The 26,544-nt window shown below is 41.6% G+C and overlaps 1 protein-coding gene and 1 long non-coding RNA gene across 7 annotated transcripts in view; one reads left to right on the top strand and one right to left on the bottom strand.

The window, feature by feature from the left end:
* Positions 1-26,544, top strand: part of LOC129414994 (uncharacterized) — a 48,429-nt gene that overhangs the window by 1,589 nt on the left and 20,296 nt on the right. For 2 of the 3 annotated variants that reach the window (XR_008634652.2, XR_008634650.2), the window contains exon 2: positions 13,721-13,850. This is a non-coding gene — a long non-coding RNA (uncharacterized lncRNA). Of the gene's footprint in view, positions 1-13,720; positions 13,851-13,950; positions 14,286-26,544 lie in introns of those variants that run through there. The other variant, XR_008634651.2, reaches the window with a different exon arrangement.
* Positions 4,081-26,544, bottom strand: part of sema6a (sema domain, transmembrane domain (TM), and cytoplasmic domain, (semaphorin) 6A) — a 39,621-nt gene continuing 17,157 nt past the window's right edge. The window contains exons 4-19 of one of the 4 annotated variants that reach the window (XM_055169096.2): positions 24,656-24,716; positions 24,237-24,299; positions 23,842-23,943; positions 22,292-22,382; positions 21,376-21,495; positions 20,956-21,044; positions 19,968-20,185; positions 19,493-19,624; positions 17,266-17,421; positions 16,559-16,732; positions 15,861-16,001; positions 15,707-15,784; positions 15,008-15,066; positions 14,724-14,744; positions 11,960-12,079; positions 4,081-6,874 (exon numbers count right to left, since the gene is read on the bottom strand). In XM_055169096.2, the coding sequence (XP_055025071.1) occupies positions 5,796-6,874; positions 11,960-12,079; positions 14,724-14,744; positions 15,008-15,066; positions 15,707-15,784; positions 15,861-16,001; positions 16,559-16,732; positions 17,266-17,421; positions 19,493-19,624; positions 19,968-20,185; positions 20,956-21,044; positions 21,376-21,495; positions 22,292-22,382; positions 23,842-23,943; positions 24,237-24,299; positions 24,656-24,716 (2,704 nt within the window). In that variant the 3' untranslated portion in view covers positions 4,081-5,795. The other 3 variants (XM_055169097.2, XM_055169098.2, XM_073868192.1) reach the window with 3 other exon arrangements.

Below are 26,544 nucleotides of genomic sequence, written 5' to 3'. Positions count from 1 at the left end.
ACGCTCCACTTTTAACTCAGTAACGTTAATCCAGTTAACATGACGGCAGTGCTAACCCTATACTCGTCATACACACCATCTTAATATTCAACTCAGTTTATTGCTAAAGCACACAATAAAACTACAATGTTGACCATGGTGCTGTACAAATTATAAACCGTGTGTGTGTGTGTGAGAGAGAGAGTTGTGCAGTTTTAGTCATTGTTGAGATTCTCACACAACTCTGTGTCTAGTGAAGATGTCTCCAGACTCTATTCTTGGCAAACAGCACAGCAGTCTTTATTTCTCTTCACTTTTCGTCTCAATTCTCGTCTTTCACTCGCTGCTGTGCTGTTGCCTCGAGTCAAGACACGAGTCTTCTCTGTTCACGAGACACATTCACACATGTAGCCCTGAGCGAGGCGGCCGGCGGTGTTTTTAGCAAGTTTATGACCTCATCAGAGACCAGACGGGATTTTTACATCAGATTACTGACTGCCATGATATTCAACGTGGAAAACTGAAGTTTTTCATGGCAGGAATTCTGGAGCGCTGACCTATTTAAGCCTAACGACCTGTCAAACATCTCAGATGAGCTGCTTCTCGTTTGCATTGAATTACAGACAAACGTCCGGTGATTAAACAAACTTTTTAATGTAAATCTCTCTGAAAATAAAGAAGCCTTTAAAGCGTCGTGTTGGGTTCAGTGTCATTGTTTAGTGTTTTAAACCCACTGGACCTGCACTGTAACTGTATGAAGCTTCAGTATTAACACAGCCAAGATTTTTAAAACTACGACAGCATTCTTGAATCCTTTAAAGCTGAGAAAAGCAGTTTTCATTCTTCAGTATTTAAAGACACAAGCACATGCAATTACACACTTACTAATCCTGTTTCCTAAATCCAGGTACCCATGATGGATCCATGGAAAAAAATCCCACATTCTCATAGATCCTCTTTAACACAAAGATCTGCCTTTGCCTTTAGAGCTTCAGCTCAAATCTGCTGGATTAAAGGATTGATTCATCCAAACGTCAACATTCGCTTCTCATTTACTGCTATATTAGTAGCTCTCCTAATCTCGCCCAAGGCTTCACTCATCATACTGTCCTATAGGCCAAACCGATCTGACAGAGTTGAATTTAAAGGACACCTATGGACCGATTCATGATTTTACATTTCCTTTAGTGTGTAAGTGTGTATTAGTTAATGTTAACGATATGCAAAAGGTACAAACCCAAAGTAAACGAGGGTGCGAGTTATCGTCTCCAACGTAAATCTCTTTTCTTGGCCTACAAAAATGTATGGTATGTGGAAAAATAATGTGTTTTTTGAACCATAAACCTCACGAGTTGTATTATACCAAATACACAAAACAATGTTTTTTTTTATTAATGAAATGGGTATTGATTTAACTCTTTCCCACATCTGCTTCTCTTGAATCCACAAAAAAACCTACAAAATCTTCATTAAATGACAATAAGACATGCTGAGAAATGAGCTGGAACAGAATCTGTGGTCTCACTTCATTAAATATGTATTTATTCGTTTGAAATAACAAACAAATGTTCAGAAGAAACTTTTGATCAATATTAATATCTGTATTTAAAAACACTACTGTAAATATCCTCAATTAATATTAGAGAAACATTAATGATCATTATCAATAATTCATTTACGGGTGCTGTGCTCTGATCTTAAAGTGTGCGTACACAAAAATTCACGGCAACGTTCACATTTATAAAAACGTGTTTGATTTAGCGCCACTTCAGGGTCTTAGCAGACGTACGTATCGTTTTGCTTGTCTGATTCCTGCAGGTTTTTGGAAATCTAAGTCTTTCTTGCTGCTCCGAGGATTTAAACATTGAAAGGTGAGATCTGAAACCGCTCAGCTGCGCACAAGTTCAAGATCATTTGCCATTTATAGATTTCACATCTGAAAGAAAGGTACACACATTTTCTTGTTCTATGAAACACATGCATTTTTGTGAAGTAATAGTGAGATCAAATGTAGTAAGTTTTCTATGCAGCATTTTTTAAATGAGGCCCCGTGAGTTTATTTCGATTGTTGAGCTGCAGAGCGGATCTAATGGAGATCTTTCCTCAGGCTCAGATTAGAAGCTCAATGTCATGCATTATTAATGACCAAAATGAGCTTGTTTTTATTTACATTTTCCTTTTGTTGTGGCATCTGCAAATGCAACACACAAATTCAAGCTAAAAACACGAGGTTATTTCAAACTGCAGCTTACACAGATTCAAGGCGATCCATTAGGATGATGCTTACCAGGGTAGATTGAGACGTCTGTGTGTTTGTGTTTCTGGATCGTCAGCATGATTAAGGAAAGTGGGCGGGAAAGTATGCAAATTGTGTCACAGCTGTAGGACACCTGGAAATGATAAGGCGGAGCCACACATCATTTATTATAGATGAATCTGTTGCTGCGGTCTCGTTTCGGTCTGTATCAGATGAGACGGTGAAGTTCCTGTAGCTTACACAAGACAGAATCATTTACTATACACTGAACATATGTATGTATATCTATTCAATATCTCATGTGTTTATCACTTCCCCCTGAGACACATTTATTTCTCTAGGGAACATCAGCACTCAGACTGATGAATGACCAAGTGCATAGACAATAAACAAACACTGCAAAATATCCATTTCAAACGAGACCTCAAAGTAATCTTTTAGTTTGGTGAAAGGAACATAGAGAAAAACATTAAGAGATTTTGGGAGGTTAAATCTCAACAATGTCTGATACAGAGACTGTACATCTGATGCTGCTATTACTGTGATGAAAGACAGAAGATCAATCTGTGAGCCAATCAGACAGAAGATCAGCAGCATGAGACCTTCAACAAAATGACCACTTAACAGTGTTTGTCCCAACACACCTGATCCCCCTGCAGAGAAGATCAGCTGTCTTTTGTGTATTCAGCCGTCTGTTTGGAGGCTCTTTGTGTGATTCTGTCACGAGGACAAAATAAAAATCACCACAGCACAATGTTGTTAGCAGTCCATTGATTTACTCTGTGGATAACAACAGATCAAAAGAGTTTATGACAGAAAACAGCGGTGACAAACCTGAGATGGAGAACCACACGCCAGTCCAGACTGTGAAGCTGCTTCATGAATGAGATGAACATCAGAAAACCTCACCAAATCTGTTTGACCCATTTATCTGACAGTTGCTTGCGTTTCTTACACCGATCTGGGATCAGTCTGAACTACCAGAGAGACATCCAGAATCATACAGACAAAAACATGTCAGTACAAGCCTGTTTTCGGTCTCGTTTGTCTTTTGTTGTGGTTGGAGACACTTCGATGGCTCAAACTGCTTCAGCAAACACTTGGCTCACTCACTGTTCTGAGATCAGTTTCATATTTAACAGTTTTACAAGCCAAGGCAAAGTAGCCCGTGTCATATTGATCCTGCTTTCATGTGCTTTATGATCCAGTTCAGGAATAAATCAGGTGTAGCTTTGTTTCAGATATAAACACATCATCTCACCCTAACCAGGTCTAAACGTAAAACAATAACCATTATTATATTCTACATACCAGAACACATTGTTAATGACTTGAATTGTGTTTCCTTATAATTTAACCTCGCCTAAAATGAGTACGATGAAGTTGCTCACATTATTCTTTATGCAAAAATATACCTTGATGTGAATATATATGAAGATCTCAGAACTGTAGTGCTAATTCAGCTGAGACACGTAATGTTATACCGACACAATAATTGGCCGAGTTAGTCTTTGTAAGAAGAAAATAGCATCATAACAACAACAGGGCTTGTTGAGACAAAAGACAAAGAGACGTGAGACCATAAAAACCCACTGAAAAGTCTGAAGACGAGCCAGAGCGATTCTTATCGGCGCGTTTTCCATGGCTAGAGATGTCAAACAATTGAATATTTTGTCAAGCCCGCATATGATGACTTATCTGACACGCTGTACTAAAGCTCATCGTAGCGTAAATCTGTCAGCTTGGCGACAGGAAGCCGTTTCTCTATGGATGACGGTGACCCCACATCTACAACGGCTCGGGTTTCTTTCTACATCTCAGAGAAAGAAGCAAAATGTCTGTGAATCATTACTTTTTCCATTTATTAAAGAGAATTTCTTTACAACATTTAGCTGTGAATGAATCAGATGTAGAAGAGATCCAGAGAAACCTTGTGACAAAACAACATCACACAAATTCACACAAACTCAAATAAGTTGAGGACCACCGCCAAAAGGCACCAGCACAAAAATCTACGTCCACAGATGAGATGCGATCTCAGGACGAACCGTGTGAAGAACACAGCTGGAGTTTATGGGAATATTCAGACGGATTGAGGCAAAAGTTTTAAACGTAGCTGCAATCGACACGTAAATGTAATTATCTACACCGAGTCAGATGACGTGCACTAGATTACGGCACGTGGAGTGTTTAATAAAACGTGTCAAAATAGTTAAATAACAAACCCGTCATATTACATTACAATGATATAGAGCTAGAAAATTATATTAATGGGAATCTGTCACAAACATTGATAACATTAATATATTTTCTAATATTATTCGAGTGCGTGTCTACACAGGAGCCAGCCTGTATTCACTGCCTACAAATTCTGTTTCTCAAATACATTAGAAAGTGTGTGTGTGTGTGTGTGTTTGGGAGAGACGTCATCTTTTATCTTATTGCCTTATAAACAGCCAGATAAAGAGAGGTTAAACAACATCAATTCATCCACTAAACAGTGTAAAAACATCCATCTTAAAAAGTATAAAAGAAAAGAAAAACTGAAATCAAATCACATCGTTCTAGAGGCCGTTTCATTGGCACAATGAGAAATTAAGCACAGAATCATTTGTGGTTAGACTTGACAATGACAACATCTACATTCTTATAATTACGTCGTTTTTTTTTCTTTTCATTTTTCGAGTCAAAACAAGGGGAACAAACAAACAAAAAATATCATAAGTACAGTAAGATAACAGTTAACAGCTAACCAACTCTTCACTACTCGGGGTGTAAGGCACAAATTTACAGGTGAAAGAAAAAACTGAAATGTGTGTGTGAATGAAACACGTTGGCTATTAATGAGTCTCCTGCTAAGTGCTTTGCTTGTGATGATCGGTGATCAGTGGCCGTCAGTGTTCAATGGAGATGTGTAAGACAAAAGATTTTCCTGTGTGAGCTTCACAAGCTCTTCTGGCACAGGTTGATAAATACTGACTCTTCCAGCCTTCACTTAACAACGTCCAAAACGTTAGTGGACAAAAGTACTGGCTCCAGTTTAATGACTTTAAATAATTGATTGATTAATTCAAAGTAAAAAGAATTCTCTCCCTTTCATCCTAAAAGAGTCTGTCCTTCTCCAAAAGCACTTTATTAAAAAATAAATACAAGCTGTTATTAGTTTAGTCAACAGTTACAGTAGATGTTTTTTTGTTTCGCTTTGACCAGTAGCGCATTAACACTGACACAGGCATTTCTTCACATTGTAAACTCCAGCAGCTCTTCGGGTTCGAGCTCAGCATGTCCGAGTGCTTGATAACCGGGGTGTGTCGTGTAATTCCTGCCCACTTTTGGCAGATAACGCGACAGCCGCAACGTAGCTTCATGTCGTCAGCCGGGCAGAGTCTCCATCTCTAATCGCTCCTCACAAACCGATGTTACGGGTTGCCGTCCGGGAACTCGTCAGTCCGAGCTGGACGTGTATGGATTGGAAAATGTATCAAAAGAAAGGTAATAAAGAGTTGCGCTTCCAGCTGTACAAAGCAGATGCACCGTCTAACCTGCAGATGCGCACGGATTATGTGCAGGAGTCGCTAGACTTGACTTTCGTGGAAAGGGACACGAGCGACGGTTTGGGAGGGACGTCCGGCTTAAGGTGTCTGCGTGACAGCGAGGCGTACGAGCTCAGTCCGAGGTGGCGCGAGAGGCCGAGGATCGGCGGGGAAGTGATGTGCATCGAGTCCACCCTCTGCGGAGCGGGAGGAGGCGTGTCCACGTGGAAGCTGTGGTTTCTGGACATGTGGGAAGAGTTGGACGAGTTGGTGTTATGTTGTTTCTTGAGGCCCGAGCTCACGGGGAAGCCGCGGCCGTACACGGAACCGTGCACGTCCAGTCTCTTACCCATCTGCGGGACGGCAGGAGGGACGGCGGCGCTCAGAGACGCCTCGCGCTGGGGAACCCGCGGCGGTGCGCCATCGCAGTCCGAGATGCCAAGGCCGTGACACGGGCTTTTGAGGGTTTTGTACTCGAGCGTGGCGGCTCGGTCGTCTGGGAGATCCACCCGATGAGGCTGCTCCACGTACTCGTGCTGGTAAGCCTGCTGGTGCTGAGGCAAGGGCAACACCACCACGCTGGGGATGTGGCCCGGTGACGGCCGCAGCGGCAGGTCGGTGGGGATGACCACAGAGCCCACGGAGGGCAGGTCTTTGGTGCAGGCGTTGATCAGGTTCTGGTTCCTCTCCCACTCGCGGCTGCCGCGGCTGGACTTGCGGCGAGGCTGCAGGGGTGTGGACTCCGGCGTGGGCAGGCCGCTCAGATCCGGGTGCTGGTCCGCTTTGATGAGCGTTCTGCCGTTGGCCAGACGCCCGTTGTGCATGAGCGGGGTGAGAACGGCCTCCGGGCGGCCATCTTTGCCTTGTGTTTCAAAGAGGCCCGTCAACTTGGTGACGCTGTTCATGGAACCTCGTCTGGACTGAACGGGGTCCTTGTCCTTGTGGCTGGGCAGATCGAAGTCACGCCGTCGGTGGTCGCACACGCAGTAGACGATGATGCCCGAGAAGATGGCACCCATCACGAAGGCGAGGATGACGGCAATGGCCAGAAGGGTCACGGGAACCATCTGATCTCGATCTCGATGGTACGTCTCTCGAATGACCCCTGCGAAGAGATTTTCAAAATGAGGTTAATAGGAATTTAGATTCACAGAGACTGTAAGTGCTAATAACAAACGCTGTATTGAACCTCTCTCTTGGACAATTCTACCATTTTTGCTTTTTTATTAAAGAGAGCAGCTTTACATAAAACCTATGGGAGACTGGTTGAGATTGATCATCCATTGCAGTCGTTTGGAATACTTTAATGAAGAAAGCTTTTTGGAGCCTTGCCATGTAAACTCCACATAAGAAAATAACATGACGTCATTTCAATCTAAATCATTTTGTTGTGTTTGGCAGAAGAAATGAAGTCATCCGAGTTGGCATGACAGTGATTACTTTTTCATTTTGAATGAACTATTTCTTTTAATTAGACTCAAACCGTACTGATCAATCTGTTGTAATATAAATATGCTGTATACATAGCCTAATGTTTTTCTGGTCTCTTAAAAAGGCAATGTTTTAAAAATTTTACTGGAATTGGACATAAATCAACAAACGTTTGCCATATAGTTATAGGTATCCTTTAAGACAATACTAAAGCTGCCCATCTGTTGCTAAATGAAGAAAAACTCATTGAGGTAGATAGCCAGACACTAAATCCCAAGATAACCACATAATTCATCCACAATTTAAAATTCAAACAGGACACGCTTACATTTCCACAGAGGCGAATCAATTCAGTGCTTTACAATAGTTACAAACACATTAAAGCTAATCCATTGGGCTGTAGTGTGTAACAGCGCATGGGGAGTAAAGATGCATTAACACGGACAGACACCGCATGGATTTATTACTCATGACAAATCTAAAGTGTAATGTGTTGTACACCAGTAGCTTGTGTTTAATGGACACCGAGTCTTGTGCTGCGCTGCATATTCATTTATAACGCTTCATTTTCCTTTAATCTGGCCTCTGCTGTGGATCTCCTAATGGAGCCGAATGGATGGCGTCTCTCTACACGACCACAACTATCTAAATCTAATGGAAAGACCTGAGAGGCGTTTCTTTTTCTTCCTTATAATCTATTTGATGTTCGGATGCGTATTCAGTTTTTATTTAAGGTCTTCCGCCTTTCTAAACTACATCACCAGATTCTCAACAGACAGTAAATCACTTTTTAAATGGAGATCATCCAGCACGAATGAACGACGACTCTTCTTCCGTATAATAGTTAAAGAGCTTCTGGTCTGACTCTCTGAAGACACTGCCAGCACTCACGTAACCTTTGAAGACATCTAACTTTCATGTATAAAGTCAATTGTTTCTCAACATCAAAGCGTCTGTTATGAGGAGGATGAGGTCATGGTTTGCTCAACACTGAACTCACAGACAAAATCTTTTTCTTCCCTTTTGGAAAGCGTGAAATAATACTAAAACAACTTTCCTTTACTCAGATCCTAAATAAAGCTTAATAATCTGTACAGTTTGTTATGTAAAATCAATATCTCAATGTTAGCTGTAGATTGTAAAAGCTGGTATATGTTGTACATTGCAGGCGACTCTCAAGACACAGACACGCATGACATTTACATTTTATGTGACTTGCTGATAATTAAAGGTGTAAGACAGATCATCTCACACACACACACACACACACACACACACACAGCGCGATTCTCTTCCTGCGTCTGCGAGTAAAAATCCAACACGTAAGCGTCATGACAAGAGAGCATCAACTCAACTGATGTTCACAGATCATCTTCTGGTAAAATGTGTTCATAATTCACATTATCTCAACTGACCCAACTAATAGAGACAGTGGTTGTAAATGAGAAACGGCCTCATTCAGCGCTCTTATATCTCATTATAACACATGACTCCAGTGTAAAATATTACAGCCTTTAATGGATCTCACCGTTTCATCAGTTAAATCTGCTGGTTTTAATTCAAAGATGGTCAGAAGGTCAATGTCCTGTGTGCAAATATTATAATCTAATGAATGTGTATGAGATCATCTTTACATGAATTATGTGTCAGCATTCAATTATTTCAGAGAATGTCCTGAGAATACAAACTAGTCTAAGTCATAGTAACTAATAGAAGTTAGTTAACCTAACCACTATAATATCACCACCACCAATTATTATTATTATTACAACAGCATCATACGTTTAAACTCTCATATGCATATCCATAACTAGGGTTAAATATCACTGATTAACAGCACACAGTTTCCCACCTTCATTATCAAATACCTGTTTACCCACATCACAGAAAACCGAGCGCTTACAATAAATACAACTGAAGAAAATGACAAAAGAGAGAGAAAGAGATGCTGCTACAGAGGAGTGGAAGAGGGACAGAAACCAGATAAAGTGAGGGAGAGAGACTCGCATCTATTGGTTGAAGAGGGAGTGAGAGACTAGATTAAGGTTAGTTAGTCAAACACTGAGGTTCATTAGAGGTTCAGCCTTGGAACGATCCATCGCAAGAGCTGGAAATCCTGTGAGGTCACAATGGCAGCAGATGAAGGGAGGGAGGGGGGGGGCTGAGCGGTGAACAACAAAGCTGGAATCACACACACACAGATACAACACACACCCAATGACACAAACACTATATGTGGTTTACGGGGACCTTCATAAGGGTACATTAATGTTTTCACGCTGTATAAACTGTAGGCTATATTCTAGAAAACTTTCTCTGGTTTTAATTTGAAAATGTTCAGTAATTTCAGTTAATTGTGTTTTTAATTCACATGCACTATGCAATTTAAAAAATGTTTTTCTAGACCTCTCCAGTCAAGTTTTATTCAGTGTGCCGCTAGCCACCTTTTTGTTTTTTTCTCAAATATCCTCTTGGCTCTACGCACCTGAAGTTTTTCTTGTTTCTTAGTTTTTCTTGTTTCTTAGTTTTTCTTGGTCTTTATGTTTCATGTGATTATTAAATATTTTGGATACTTTTGCAAGATTTATAGTGCGAGATCTTTCTGTTGTTTTTGAATATTGACCATGTTTGGTCTTTCTTCCTACGCACCTTTTAGCTACAGGTGTGCGAGGGTGATTGCTAATTCATTGTAAAAATCATCACGTATGTTTTTAAGCCTTTTGATTTAAATGATGTTTATGTGGTTATACACCCATCATTATAAAGATTTGTGTACTCATAAACCACATATACCAGAACACACATACACAAACAGGACTCAAACGTACTGTGAAAATGGCACCAAAATAACTCATTTATGAATATTCATCGGTAGATTTCCTCCCAGAGTTCAGGTGTTGATTTTAGGGCACTCACTACTATCAAATATTTACAACTAGCTCATGAAAACATCTTCACTGCGAGCGAACGTCAATCAAATTAAGAGATGTTTGTGTTATATGTGAAGATAAAACATTTAGTTTTTTACTAAATGTACTTTTATCAATATTTTCTGGTTTCATTGATAAATATAATTGACTTTATCAGAGAGTCAACCAATCATCCACTGATCGTTTACAAATGGTTCAGAACGCTGCATCCCGCCTGTTGACGGGCAGTCGTATGTTTCAACATATCACCCTTAGTTTATCTTCTTTGCACTAAGAATTGATTTCAAAATGATTTATTTTTGTTTTAAATTAATAAAAGTCTAAACTGTTACGTCCTCCTAACCCATCAAGACCGCTTCGGTCTGAGGGTCTCAGGTCTAAACAGAAACACAAGGTCTAAACTTTGCAATAGCTTACCATCTTCATCACAACATCTCTAAAATTTAAACTTAAAAATGATTTACTTAAAATTTGCTTTTACAAAATGTACAGTACCTAATGAATTTATGTTTGTATTTCTGGATTATATTGTCCTGTTCAGCACTTTGGTCAACCTTTGCGCTCTATAAATAAACAATAAATGAATGAATAGAAAAGTTTGCATTAACATTATAGCTGAAATTTACATGACATAAAAATTTGATATGTCTTTTTTTATAATAGCACTTCTAGTATTTGTAATAATATCATCTATGTATTCATAGTTTTATTTGCCTGCATTTTTATGTATTCACTCTGAAGCTGCTTTGATAAAATGCAAAATTGTGGAAAGCACTAAAGAAATACATTTGAATCAAATTTAAATGCTGAGGTAAAATATGAGCCGGATGTAACCGGACAGGCGGTCTTCTTTCACAGTACATCTGACCCATCAAAAGTAAATCAGCAGACAGTGGGGGTGTGGTCAGAGAGGAGGGGCTGCGTGAATATTCATGAGCACAGGAAACATTTGGGCCACATGTGACAGAGTGACAGCCACAAAATTCAGCAAAGCAAAGCAGCAAATACAAAAGACATGCATCAAAAAACAAGAAATATAATCATCAACTTAAACTAAAGAATAGAAGAGAGCAAAACCCAAATCACAAACAAAATCTGCATGAAATAAATAGAAGCATTTCATAAGAAGCTTTCACACAAGCCTGATCTCAGTACCATGGTAAAAACACAGTAACTGAGGCACAAACATCAGCAGCGATGAGTTTCTCTGCCACCATTGTGTAAATGTGACACATGGTCTGATTCCAGCTGAGTTTCATTTGATCGAAGCCAAACTTCATCCTCTGTTTATAACAGAAAAAGACTTGAAAAGGTTTCGTCTCAGTAAACCAAGAAAAAGAGAGATTTATCAATCTAAACCTTATATTGACTGATGTGTGTCAGGGGCTTAACTTGACTTAATGAATGACAATGAATATGAATGCGGTCTGTAATGAGTTCATAATGTAACACCACAAAAACACCACAGTCAGGAGATAAAACCATCAGCCTGTTCAATATGTTTTAAATCAAAGATAAACCTCATTCATCTGTACTGCTCTTAATAAAACATCAACTCTGTTAACAGTCAAAGAGATCTTCACAAAGCATTTTGGGATTGTCATGCAGAAAACACTTTAATGCTGTTTTTTAAAATCTTAAAACGGCATCTATGTAGGCAGAAAAATCTTGAAGATGATTGAATGAGTAATGAGACTCTCTGGACGTTACAGTCTTAGATAAATCTCTCTCTTATCCAGTTACTAGATTTATGAATCGGTCGGTTAAGTGAATGAAACAGCTGGAAGCAGACCTCCACAGGACGAACCCTTTCCCGTTCCAAGGCTTACCCGCATCCTCGGGCTGCGTGTCCCTCTTATCGTCAGGCTGGGGAGGGTCCTTCGGCTTGACCATGCGACCCCGGCCCAGTGGACCGCTGGCAGCGGGCGGTACAGTGGTGAGAAGGCCTGCTGGAGCACAAACACATTTCTGTCTCTTACCCAACCTGGATTCTGTATTTCTTTCTGTTGTGATGTCACTTATCAGTAAGATAACATCACTAAAGGCAGACGATGCCAACATCACGGTGCTCAGGTGGAAACATCAGGTGGAATGCGTGAAAATCTGCGGTCCTTCAGTGGCGGGCGGAATGCGAATAGTGGCTGGTGAAATGCGGGCAAAATGTGTTCAGTGGCGGGCGGAATGCGTTCAGTGGAGGGTGGAATGCGGGCAGAATGTGGTCAGTGGCGGGCGGAATGCGGGCAGAATGTGTTCAGTGGCGGGTGGAATGCGGGCAGAATGCGTTCAGTGGCAGGCGGAATGTGTTCAATGGCGGGTGGAATGCGGGCAGAATGCATTCAGTGGCGGGTGGAATGCGGGCGGAATGTGGGCAGAATGCATTCAGTGGCGGGCGGAATGTGTTCAGTGGCGGGCGGAATGCGTTCAGTGGCGGGTGGAATGCGGGCAGAATGCGTTCAGTGGCGGGTAGAATGCGGGCAGAATGCATTCAGTGGCGGGCGGAATGCGGGCAGAATGCGTTCAGTGGCGGGCGGAATGCGTTCAATGGCGGGTGGAATGCGGGCAGAATGCGTTCAGTGGCGGGCGGAATGCGGGCAGAATGCGTTCAATGGCGGGTGGAATGCGGGCAGAATGCGTTCAGTGGCGGGTGGAATGCGGGCAGAATGCATTCAGTGGCGGGCGGAATGCGGGCAGAATGCGTTCAGTGGCAGGCGGAATGCGGGCAGAATGCGTTCAGTGGCGGGTGGAATGCGGGCAGAATGCGTTTAGTGGCGGGCGGAATGTGGGCAGAATGCGTTCAGTGGCGGGTGGAATGCGGGCAGAATGCGTTCAGTGGCAGGCGGAATGCGGGCAGAATGTGTTCAGTGGCGGGTGGAATGCGGGCAAAATGCGTTCAGTGGCGGGCGGAATGCGGGCAGACTGCCTTCAGTGGCGGGCGGAATGTGTTCAGTGGCGGGCGGAATGCGGGCTGAATGCGTTCAGTGGCAGGCAGAATGCGGGCAGAATGCGTTCAGTGGTGGGCGGAATGCAGGCAGAATGCGTTCAATGGCGGGTGGAATGCGGGCAGTATGCGTTGTGTGGCGGGTGGAATGCGGGCAGTATGGATTGAGTGGCGGGCGAAATGCGTTCCGCGGCGGTGGAATGTGGGCAGAATGCGTTCAGTGGCGGGTGGAATGCGGGCAGAATGCGTTCAGTGGCGGGCGTAATACGTTCAGGGTGGGGCCAAAGGCATTCACGGGCCGGCGGAATGCAAACAGTGGCGGGGGGAATGCGGGCAGAATGCTTTCAGGGGCGGGCGGAATGCTTTCACGGTCATTTTTCATAAGAGCTTGATAGACAGATCAGCAAACACAAAAACTAAACACTTCTTTCTATAAACTGGTACTCTGGTAGAAAGACACACCCGGGCATTACTGTCATGTCATGTATGAATGGACAGATAAACGTTCTTTCATGCATCCCTGCTGTGGCTGTTGTTCACGGCGATCGCCCGAGCAGCTCCCAGCCAAAGCCATTAAAATGATTTATTTAAGAAAGTACCACAGGCTGAGAGATTACTGTGACAGCGCTATTTTATAATTCATTTTCCACAGGCAGAGGAAGAGCCAGAAAAAAGCATGACACACCCAGATGAAGAAGGTGACAGCTCCCTACAAAAATAATCTCTGAACTGACAAACTGCACATACGCTGATGCCAGGAGTGAGGAATATAGTTTCAAAAGGTAAATCCACATGGATCTGTTCCTAAAATGACGCTTCACTTTATTATAAATGCATTTATATTCTACATTATAATGACTTAAAACACATTCTTATGAGCAGAAAAACTCAATACTGCAAATGACAAACACAGAGAGGATGAAGGCAATGAGAGCACAGTACTGAAGACTAAAGAAGCTCAAAATACCAAATACTGATATTTTCATAACACGACTCAGATGAGATGCTTTTCAGAAAAAAACAGTAGCTGAGGTTATATGTGTCTCTCATCCATTCAGAAGCTTTAGTGTTATATTCAGTGTGTGTGTGTGTGTGTGCGTGCGTGCCTGCGTGCGTGTTTGCTTATATTCGTAGGGAATTAACAATGTTCAGGTGAAGATATTTAAGTAATTGCTAATTGCTCATAATTCAGGCAAATCATATTTTTCATTTACCGTTGGGATACACAATTATAATGAGCCGGTTATGACAATGTTCTCAGGAACATACTTAACCCAACAAGTGCGTGTGTCAGAGTTATATTTCACAAATAATAAATGGGCATTTATTTTACAAAACTTTAATATAACACAATCATAATATGTTCAGAGCGGTCATGTGTCCTGTGTGACAGTATGAAGAGAAATCTGCCCAATCAGATGATGACAAGTCAGAATGAATGACACACAGGGGGCGGGGCCTGTGAAACTTCATCTATGGGGTGCACAAAACTCATTTAAAAACATAAGAAACTGATCAGGTGAAGGATTCTGGATAATATCGCATAAAAGAAATAATACATGAACTAACAGAGAAACAGATGAAAATGTGAGGAATAGGAAGCAAGTTGAGATAAAAATATGAACATTTAATGATTCTTATCAGCTTTTACTTACCATTAAGAGCCACAAAGGAATCTAAAAACAAAATTTAAAAAACATGTTAACTGGATGACTTCAAGATTTCATGAAAGACAACTAGAGAAGCTCACTAACTCAATAAACGACACAATAACATTAATCATATTTACATGTGAACATTAAGTTTTTAAAGGTACAAATGACACAATGTAAAATAATGTTAATCATTATCTGTATACAAAAAAACATAATTGTGTGTGTGTGTGTGTATCTGAGGATCTTGTCATGTCCACATCTCTCAGTGAACTGGTTCTGCTTACTTTGGCAGTCACCCAGTCCATCTGTGTTGCCCTGGTCCACATCCTGCTCAAAAGACCATCTGCACAATAAACACACACACAAACACACACAGTGACTGAAAGCTCAAGATCTTTTGGAGTAAAATTTACACTTAATAACTATAATCTCAAACAAGCACATTTTAAAATAATAATAAGGTCAATAGATTGAGTTACAACACTATCACTAAAGCTAAACCAGTAAGTAATGATTTCTGAACTCTTCACTTCATATAAAAGCTGTGGTGAAGCATCGGGCAAAACATCAAGTCAAAAGACTTTCCATCGCGGTCACAAACCACATCGATCATAGCCTCATAATCCCACACTGAGTCATTTTAAAGAAAGCTCGTATGTTCAGATTGGAAATGGAAAAGTTGTTCTGAAGAGCAGAAACTTTAGCAATAATGCCATCGTTTAAAAATCCATTGAAGCTTGGCACAGATCAGCTGCTGTGTGATGGGATGCCAACAACCTCGTTTCTTTAAAACGCCACATGTTGTTTCTTCAACCGTGATATATAAATAGACTCTAATGATGAAATATGGACCCTTCGCTCCGTTTCTCCACCAGTTCAAACCACAATCACATCGAGCCGCATGCAAAAGATTTCGGGTAGACTGACATCATCATTTGGCTTGGGTGAACTATAATAACAGGACTGAGAATAAAGCGTCGTACTTTGTGTCAGACGTGATTTCTCTGCAGGTGCCGTCTGACATCCAACCACAGTACGGGTCCCTGGAGGCGATACAGGACCTGAGAGAAACACACACGAAGAGTTAAATCACGGACACACGTCCTGCGCGACCGTCAAACTGAAATTCGGACCTACTTTTTACACTTTCCGTGTCGTTCGCAGCGAGAAAGCGGAACTCTGACCACGCATGATGAGAACGCCACGAACAGCGAGTGACTCCTGCGGTCGATCTGCATGCTGATGATGCGTTTGTCCTCCACTCCATCAATGCTGCACCTGAACACATCACACACTTCAGTTTTACACGTGCCCATAGAAATATACTTTATTGTCAACAGTCATGATTTATTAAAAGCCTTTCAGATGAGTATTATTAATCATTTGAACATTAGTGCTGTTGCCATCATTTCTAAAAGACATTCAAGGTCACAAGAACATGATGTAGAGTTATTTGGCTTCATGTCGGGGTTATCAAGACCCTAACCTGAGGTTATAATAGTCTCTAACCCTAATGCACATCATGGCTTACTGCTAACACTGACAGTGTAAGGTGTGTGTGTATAGGGTTAAATCTTTATCTAGTATGTGTGTGTCTGTTTAATTTAAGAGCGTTTGTGAGTCTCTCTGAAAAAACCCACATCATTCATTGAAATGTGAGCCGCAGTCAAACTCTTTCATCATTCACTGTTTGTTTGGTCGGGCCTCGTGGTCCAAACCAACAGCAGAAGAATTTCCACAGCGCTCCCTTTAATTTAGCAACCGCGCGTGCAGCGCTGTAACCTGATGAACGAGTGTAAATAACAGAGTAGCCCTCTTCTTAATAAAATACACACTTCTCAGGATTATAGACGCTCAGCTCCTCCAGAAACAGGCTGTCATTGAGCAAACCGCTCCGCATCTTGGCCAAAAACTTCAGGACGACCCCTCGCTCTGAACCCAGAAAAACCACCGTGTGGTTGTGATGGGGACCAGCAGCATTATCCACCGCAATTCGAGTGAGACGATATCTGAGGGAATGAGACAGACAGTCAGGAAGACATACAAAGAGAGAGAGAGAGAGAAAGAGATAGACGGAAACAGACGACAAGCGAGACAGACAGAGATTAAGGGTTATAATGAAATCCTTGGATTTGTGGCTCAGTTCTCACTGAAGAAATTAAACTCTTATCTGGCGACTGTCGTTCCAATTATCTCACTTATTTGTGTTAATGTACTTTATGTATCATTTCCAAATCAGTATGCAAATACATTTTCAGGGTAATTATAACTGGCAAGATAGAAATGGAAAGACAAATAAATTATACAGCAATCATTTTTTCATCTTTTCAAGTCTTTGAACTTACACACACACACACACACACACAGCTGTAGCACGTGTGTTTTCAATAATTCAGTATAACTTATGCAGAATAACAAACCCTGATGAGTAGAAACATATGAGCGTGAACCCAAACCTCATACATCCAAAACAGCTTCTTTTAATTACATCTAAACAAAAAACTAGTTTTTAAATAATTAAACACTGATATTGTCCACTCACCGAACCATCGTTTTGAGGAACCAGGGCCGGTTTGTGATGGAGGGCACAGCCTCGTCCATCAGCGGGTGCATCTTGATAAAGTTGAGCGTTTCATCAGGAAACTCGTTAGACACTTTGAACTTTTCTACAGAAGACGATCCTGCACAGACACCAGGTCTAAACACACACATGAATATTTCTCAGAGATGTTTGATTTGAATGTTCTCAAGAGAAGGTTAATACACTACCAATGAAAAACCAACACATACAGAACGGTTCACTGACAGATTACATGATAATGAAAGAGAGCTGCTCTCGCCATTTTACACAAACAACATTTCATGTTCATCACAAAGATGACAGAAACATGGAGGAATAAAGCAGAAGATCTTTGTTTGTAAGATGATTCTATCAGACTTTGATCAAATCACCTCATTTGTCTGGAAAATGAGACTCACCAATAACTTGTGCATCAAATACCATCTGATCACTTTTTTTACTCATGTATCTACTGTCTTTACTTAGCTGCTTTGCAAAAAATTAAGTTTTTTAAGAAAAACATTCCAGGATTTTTCTCAATTTATTAGACTTTACTGGACCTCAACAGTTTACGGTTTAAATCGAGGGGCAACTTCTCTCTGATGAAGACAATACGAAAGTGATTTAAACTGTAATTCATTGAATCAATTCTCATGGACCCTCATGTTAAAAGAATCATTTTTAGAGCAGAAAAAAATATGTTTACAGCCTGGTACCAAAAGTGTTTTTGCTCTGTATAGCTAATTTTGCCCTTCATGACAACTGTGAAGAGGGTGAATTTTTTGTAACTCATCCGTTTAAATTATATGAAGCCTTAAACTTGGATAAATTGCATAATTAAGGGCGTGGCCACTTGAGTGACAGGTGAAGTGCCACTGCTGTCACTAGAGTCGACCTGGGTGGGCGTGGTTTCAGCAACCAGCCACGTCCGGTGTGACGTCACTTTTTGTTGAACTGTTTTCAAACAAATGGAGTGTAGCTAACTCCTCCCCCTCCCTACCGTGCTTTCATGGATGCGCCAAACCCCCACCCTCAAATCCTTCTTGTCGTTTATTGTCTGGAACACTTTGTTATGGTTTCTGTTTGTAGGTTTGGCCACTTTGTTTGTATTGCAGTTTGTGGAGCCTGGGCTGTCTACAGAGGTCGCGTTTTTTACAGTTTGATCAGCGGACAGACAGCAAGCAGATAGTGAGGAGATGTTTGCTGTATGTAACAAAAAATGTTTTATGGTCTAAAACGCATGAATTCGCTAAGAGCGCCTTTAAACTGTTTAAATATTTATTAAATCTTATCTTGCGGTACATGAAGTGTTAATCCTGATGTCATCTGTGATCGTGACGACCGTAACACGAGGCTTCAACCGTTTGAATTGTGATATCCCTGCTGAAAAAAACAATAAAACCATTACAGAAAATTCTAATGGTTTTATTGGGAATTGTATTGGTTCTATTGGCTCTATGTATTGGTTCAAATGGAATATTGCCCAAAACACACTACAGTGTAGTGGTTTTAATGGTAAAAGCTAATGGTTCCTATTGGTATTTTAATGGAAGCCATTAGAATTTTCTTTAATGGTTTTATTGTTTTTTTCAGCAGGGATGTAAACCCTCACTTCTAAATTAATTATATTTAAATTAAATCTTTATATTAATATCCCTTTGTGTCATATTTAAGTCCCACTCGATGAGAGGTGGTCCTTCTGTGTCCAAAATATATCAAGGTTTTCAAACTGACAGCCCCCATTGTAAAACTAAGGGGGGCGGGTCTTAGTAGGCACGTGACAAGAAGTTGTGGTTTAAAAGTGCATATTTTTTATTTTTCTTGTAACGTTTTCCTCAAAAAACATTTCTTCTCGATCAAAGAAAGACATCAACATTTTGGATGACACGGGGATGTTTTTTTAAGAAAGTGTTAATTCCTTCCAACAGTTCATTTGTGAAGTAGTTCCAGGCCTGTTGACCTCACTACATCATCATATCACTCCGCCACATTCTGAACTATAATCCCCACAGTGGTGCATCTGACGGGTCGTGTTGTGGCCGGATTACCGAATCAGCATGCACGTTAAATTTTAACGCTCCCTCGTCAATTATTCCTCACGTACAATACGGCAAAGAGTGTTGGATGTGAACGAACAATTCAGACTTCATGAATAACTGAGGACAGAAATTGTGAGCTGTGCTGTAAGATGAGTCTGCTGATACTGTACCTCGGTCTAGGCACCTTTTCCTCAGGAACGGGAGTCCAGGTGGAGTCCGGTGACTTCTGCTCTTTAAAGCGTCCGGTGAAGGCCGTCGCGATCTCTGTCATATCGTACGCGCAAACAGCCGAGCCCGGGATGCTGAAACACATTATTATTATTATTATTATTATTACTACAGAGACGCCAATAACCAAACTGTGAATCTTTAGTTTCTGACGCTCTGAGCGGTGAGGCACGCGGCAGGAATTGTGATTCTGTTAAATCTTTGTAATATGAAGTGTGAGGCGGGAAACCAGTCGGTCTGAATGAAACGGGCCATTGTGTGGCTGCATTTCAAATCAGATCAGTTATTTCTCTGACATTAACTGGAATTTTGCCAATGTTGAAATCCTAAAGCTCACATGAATGGAGCCCGGCCGCACTCGTCTTATCTCGAGGCACGATTGTAATTTAGATAAAGTCAACGGGCAGCGAGCGGTACCTGTTATATGGCGTGGAGAAGGTTGCCATGACGACGTCTCGTCCATTGATGCGGATGACGTCAGTGACGGCCTGCAGGATGTTAAAGTAGAAATGCGAGTCTCCGGGGATGGAGCAGTTCATTCGCGTCTTTAAAAACGATGTCCACTGTTTCTCCAAGACGCGCTGAGATCCGCCGCGGTCGTTCTTACACACGCGTGCCACACGCGGGAAAACCACCTGTTCAGAAAAATGATTTATGTTGTTTGTTCCCCTCATTAAACATTGTTGTATGCTTGTTTTCATCCTGCAGTTTCCATCTGGCTTTACACTTTCGGGTTTATATAGGCAAGCGATTTAAACTGAGGCACAGTGTGAACCAAATGATGGTGATTTATCTCTAGATTGAATGATGATGTATCTGCATGAGCAGTGAAGCTCCAGATGTAAGCGTCTCTTACTGTCGGTGAATGAGATTAGAAACGAAAAGCTTGCACGTTTATGGACTCGTTCAGAGATCAGCAGCACTGTTGTCACACACGTTCATGTTATTTGAGAAGCTCTCGCAGTCAGTCCGGCTAGAGATCATAGTGTAATTACAGTAATCTGGCAGGTACATCCGTACAGTAACTGGAGAGAGTTATATTCAAAGGACGGGCTTACAGTAATTACTGCCTTCACTGAACCTGAAAGAGATCTGAAATCTCTCTGACTTTTGACTTTGAACTGAGAACAATAAGCCTTTGTAGTGCAGTCTTTGTTTTTCTACAACATCCACAGATAAGGAAGTGAATTATAAACGAAATGTTATTTAGGTTCTTCAGCTCAAATACCAAACAATGGCCGCTAAATGATTTCGGTTATTTTTAGCACCTGCATCCTGCGCAACAATTCTTAAGAACCTCTTATATACTCCATACGCCCAATTCCTGTTGATTTATGATGTCACATCCTGTCTATGGGGTTGAAGTTGAATAAACACGAGATGTTTTTCCCTTCTGTATCCATACCTTTCCCATGGTGTTGTATTCCATGGCGATTTCCCGAAAGAAGAAATAGATGAAGTCGCCGTAATCCACCGCCTGAACAAAGTATGGCTCTAAAGATCAACAAAAGATTGAAAAACTCTGATCTTAAATGCTATAGCACCTTAACGAAACATCAAACTTGACATTAGTAAGAATTGCTTTATGGTGTAATGCAAACACGGCTATAAGAATACTCCTACACAACGCATGTTTGTTTGTTTTGCACAAATTCAGCTGTGGCTCTGTAAGGCACACACGTCACTCACGTCTTGTCTGTAAGAGACTGATCAGATTAAGAGGCTTTCTGTGGCTGTAAGACATGAGGTGACGGCAGGTCGTGTTTGTGTGTGAATGCGTGAAATGTCTTCTTGAAAATAAGGCCCATTTCTATCTGCTCCCCACCTTTCAGCCATTTAGAGTCGTGTTTGACGGTTCTTAGGGTTGGACTGTCTCCCAGACTGCGGTAGATCACGGCATCGATGGCCAGGAAATCTGTGACGGTGGCAGAATATAACTTCCCATCTAAAACAGAGAGAAATAATCATTAAAGCAATCCAGTAACTACACAAACACACACACACACACAGACAGACACACAAACAGAGAGCAACAATCACAGAGTTATTAAAGCAATTCAGTATCTACACACACACACACACACACACACACACACACACTGTAGTAAGTGTGATAGCTGACATCCATTAGAATCATGAAGTATGAAACATTAGCACAGTGCAGTTTAGTTTAACTTGGTGCAAAACACTAACCTTTAACTGAAATGTTTTAAAAAGGACATATCATGAAAATCTGACTTCATGTTTAAGTGCTATAATTAGGTCCCCAGTGCTTCTATAAACCTAGAAAATGTAAAAAAGATCAACCCAGTAACTTCACATATGTACTCTGGGGACACCAAAGACTTACACCTTACACCTAACCTTACATCTTAAAAATTTCTTGTGAATTGTCTCCTTTAATGAAGCAATGACTCGTTGGCTTTTTTCCATCTAGAGTTATTTTTGATCATGTATTTTATGGAAACTCCCAGCCTTTTTTCTGCCTATACCACAATAGATTCATGTGATTCCAGACCAACTACATCAGCGCTTGCCAAGCAAACGCTCTTCCCAGAAAAAAAGAGCAACTGTATGAGCGCAGGCTGCGTCAGGGAGTTCCTCATATTCCTGGCATACTTCATATTCCTGGGCATCAAATCAGTAAACATTTATCCATAACAGCAATTATCTCTGCCACTCGGACGTGATCCCTGAGTAACTAATGGTGTTTTAATTCGGGACTGTGAAATTCTGCTTACCAGCAAAGAGGGCAACATTGGCCTGTTTAGCATCATACGGGCAGCGGGCCATGCCACTGATTTCCTCGCCGAGAGCGTCCAAGCTGTCCATCTGCAGGAATGGAGAGAAGGGTCAAACGTCAACCACACCCACATAGCAGCACTGAAAGATGCCCAACACCTACAGCAATTACACCACGATGATGATGATGATGATGGACGGAGAGCCAATGGGGCGCCATGAGAGTCGTCAAGTATTTCTCTCCAGCATTTATTTTAAAGCATTTTCTTTCTCAATAAGGCAGTGTGCCACCAATTCCTGGCATCTAAATGGGTCATTTTATTTTCTGCTTCCATCTTTCATTAATCCAATAAAAAAATCCAACACAGAAAACCCGCCGAGGTTAAGTTGTGACGTATTGGAAACCTAACAGTACTCAAGAAATGAATTTTAAGGAATTCTGGAATGGAATCCGAAATGGTAACCGTCTAGTAATGTCAAATCCCGATGGTCAATTGTGTGTAAAAGTCGCCCGAGGTCACAGCTTTCCTCACGCTGCTATTTCTGCTACTCAATAGAAGGAAAAGATTCCCAGACAGTGCAAATATTCACATACTCAGCTGTGTATCACATTTACAAAGGGGCTTCTGAACCTCCTGCCTGATTCCCGGCAAAATCTTCTCTAAAATGTTTCAGTTCCTGAACTATAAACAACCAAGATGTGACTGTCTTAAATGTAAAGCGATGATTGTTTTGATTTAAATGAGCTTTAATTAAAAAAGAAAGACAACACTCTTTATGTGCTGAGCTCATTTCAAGGCATGTTATTGTTGGAGGGGTATCACCTGCACCCCTCGCCGCGTATCGGCCTGCTCCGCCCGACAACAGCTGATGTAATCGACACCGGCCGTAAATCCAGGAGCCCTCGAGCAAGCGAGCGTCCCAACAGAGAACACAAATGCGGAGTGGGTGAGGGCCCGCGGGTCGCAGATGGGCCCTCTTGACGGGGTGCTCAGGAGAACAGTTGCCCCCCTTATACTGATGATGATTAATGGAACGACTTTGGCCCTGAAACAGACGCCTTTTCAGAACCGTCACACCGGGGACGTGGAAAGCAGAACCGTGGCCAAGGTGGACAGGACAGAGACGCCATCATAGAAGGCAGACGACCCGCAGGGCGAAAATCTGCAAGTGGCTTTTGGCAAACGTGCTGCAGCATCATTTTCCTGCAACGCTCCACTACGCCAGTTATTACACAGCAGTTACAGACACAAAATGACACCAAGACATCAAGTATCTCAAGCAATGCTTTGAGTCTAAAGGCCCTAGAAAGTAAAACTCGAACCTAAAAACCCCAGATACTGACAAAACTCAAATCAAAAGAGGCACTGAGCCGTGCAAACATCTTCATAAGGGTTTGAGCTAATGTGTGAGGAACGAAAATCACTATGAACATATCTTCAATATCTTTAGGTTTATCATCACTGCCCGGACCCCCTTCACTCTGTCATGTTTTTATTGGCCTGATTGAATAGCGAGATCACACGTAATGGAAACAGAGGATTCATACCTTGTAGGTTCGACAAGAAGGGTTGAATGCATTTGTTCCACATACAAACAGAGATTCGTCGTTCTGCTGGAGGAGAACTTTGATGAAATTATGGCATTCATCCTAAATGAAAGAGATGGCGAGAAAGATCAAGTTTGAGATTTCAGCAGGGAAGTTAGTGCTCACTTGTTCAACAACAAAACACAGCAAATCCCTCTTACGTTCATCTCAGATGACCTGATGATGAGAAACATTCCTGTCCATTATCAATGACATCATTACAATACCAAATATAAAGTCATGGTAACCTGACTCTCATGTTGTGATACCAAACCCCATCAGTCTAAAAGCCTTTATTCAATTACATCAACGCATCAGACGGAGTGAGGAACGGTGTGTGTGTGTGGTCACTATACCTTGTGTTTGCCTTTCATTCTACAGGTGTCCACGTCAGCTTGTCTGGACTTCCACGTCAGTTTCTGTGGACAGGAAATCAATCACAGATCAATAGTGACACGCTGACACGCTTGAGCGATTGGTGATCCTGGAGGTTAAATGAGAGTGCTGTGGCTCTGTTAGCAGACTTCACAGAGGACTTACAGACCCAATGATTAAACACAGCCTGTTGCCAGTGCTCATCAATCTCATTCACCTTCATCAATCTCACCGCTGTTACAAACAAATCTTTGGCTCGCCGCTTTCCTCTGTTATTCTGGCCGGATGACGCATGACACTCACTCCTGATAGGATAATGTGCTTAGTGAGGTCACAGAGCCGCTCGGGTTCGTTTCCTGCCAGGTAATTAAGGAGGGACAGAAACATGAGGAAGACTCACCTTGCTGAAAAAGATCTCGTCTGTGTTGGCCGTGTCGATGTCGACGGTGTAAATGTGATCCCTGTAAAGAGATAAACATTTCATTTATTTTCTTATAGATCAAATTTAAATCTAACATCTTCATAGCTCAGCACGGGTTGAGTCAGCTTACTTTTGGGGGCTTTTCCATTGGACACAGTACGTAGTACCCAATACTTTTTTTAGTACCGCCTCGGTTTGGGTTCCAGGGAGCTGAGCTCATACTAAAATGTGACGCGAAAACACTGTAGATCACTGATTGGTCTGAGAGAATCATGACGAGCGTCATGCTAAACCTTCGTCATTAGCTTTACCTTGATGCTTGTCTCAAGCAAACATGTTGTTATCCACAGGCTGAGAATCAGGAACACCATACCAGCATTTTACAGAGTTTGTGGCGGTACATCTGCGACATGCACGTCCGCATGTATGCACGGCATTTTTGCAACTTAGTGGTGCACATCGACTGACGCCACGGGTGTTTGTACAGAAACTGTCACGTGAGACAGAGTGATGTGCAACGTGATGTGCAAACAACTATTTGTGGTGGTCAATTTTGATTTTGTGGCAGACTGAGAAATAAATGAATGTTTGGGAAACACTGCTTTCCAATGATGCTCGCTCCCACTTTTTATATGATGTCACAGCAGTATGCAGCGCAAATATGATGACACGTCTATAATCCCTCCCACTCTTAAGTGTTACCAGACTCAGTGGAAAAGCTAACCGAGCCAAAGTAAAGTGAGTTTACCCGACCTGTGGGGTGGGGTACTATGCATTGGAAAAGATTCAATGGGGATCAAGTGAAGAAACCCTTTCCTTTATAAAGCAGATAAAGTCCCTGCTCATCACACATACATTGAGTCTCCTTTACACCTGACCATTGAGGTCTCATCAGAACTGTCTTCACGTCTGCCAAGTTTATTTATTTAATTTCATTTTTTAACATCTGAAATCAAAAATCAAACTTTAGGGTACAATATACAGTGCCCTCCACAATTATTGGCTCCCCTGTTTAATATGTGGTTGTGTTTTTTTTATTCTCCTTTTTTTTAAACAACATAAAACCCAAATGTAAAAAAAGAGAAAAATCAAACCTTTCATTTAAGTACATTACTTTGGTAGTAAAAAATCACACATTTAGAAAAAAAAATGGAAATCATGTGTTCCACAATTATTGGCACCCCTGATGTTAATACTTTGTACAACCCCCTTTTGCCAACACAACAGCACTTAATCTCCTCATATAACATTTCACAAGATTGGAGAACAAAGAGAGAGGGATCTTTGACCATTCTTCTTTGCATAATCTTTCTAGATCATCCAGTGTCCTGGGTCCTCTCTTCTTTAGCTCGCCCCACAGGTTTTCGATTGGGTTGAGGTCTGGGGACTGAGATGGCCATGGGAGGACCATAAGTTTGTGACTGCCGAACCATTTTGGTTTAGATTTTGCCACATATTTTGGATCATTATCCTGCTGAAAGCCCCAATGACGACCCAGCTTTCTGGCAGAGGCCAACAGGATTTTATTTAAAATGTCCTGGTAGTTCAAAGCGTTCATAATGCCATGCACCCTAACAAGGTTCCCAGGGCCTTTGAAAGAGTAACAGGCTCACAGCATCACAGATCCTCCACCGTACTTCACGGTGGGCATGAGGTGCTTTTCGTCATACTCATCTGTTGTTTTACACCAGACCCACTTAGAGTGTTTGTTGCCAAAAAGCTCAATCTTAGTCAACACACATCTGCCTTACTTAAATGGTGTTTTCTCTTGTCTTTGCCATGTTGACAAATGGGTGAGAGAATAATGCCTCTGTGTCACGTCGTATTTATACCCCAGAGAAATAGGAAGTCATGAATTACTAATTAAA

The sequence above is a fragment of the Misgurnus anguillicaudatus genome, chromosome 5 (genome assembly GCF_027580225.2).
Source record: "Misgurnus anguillicaudatus chromosome 5, ASM2758022v2, whole genome shotgun sequence".
NCBI classification, from domain to species: Eukaryota; Metazoa; Chordata; class Actinopteri; order Cypriniformes; family Cobitidae; genus Misgurnus; species Misgurnus anguillicaudatus.
Note: the sequence above shows the minus strand (reverse complement) of the source record. Positions and strands in the feature narration are given on the sequence as shown.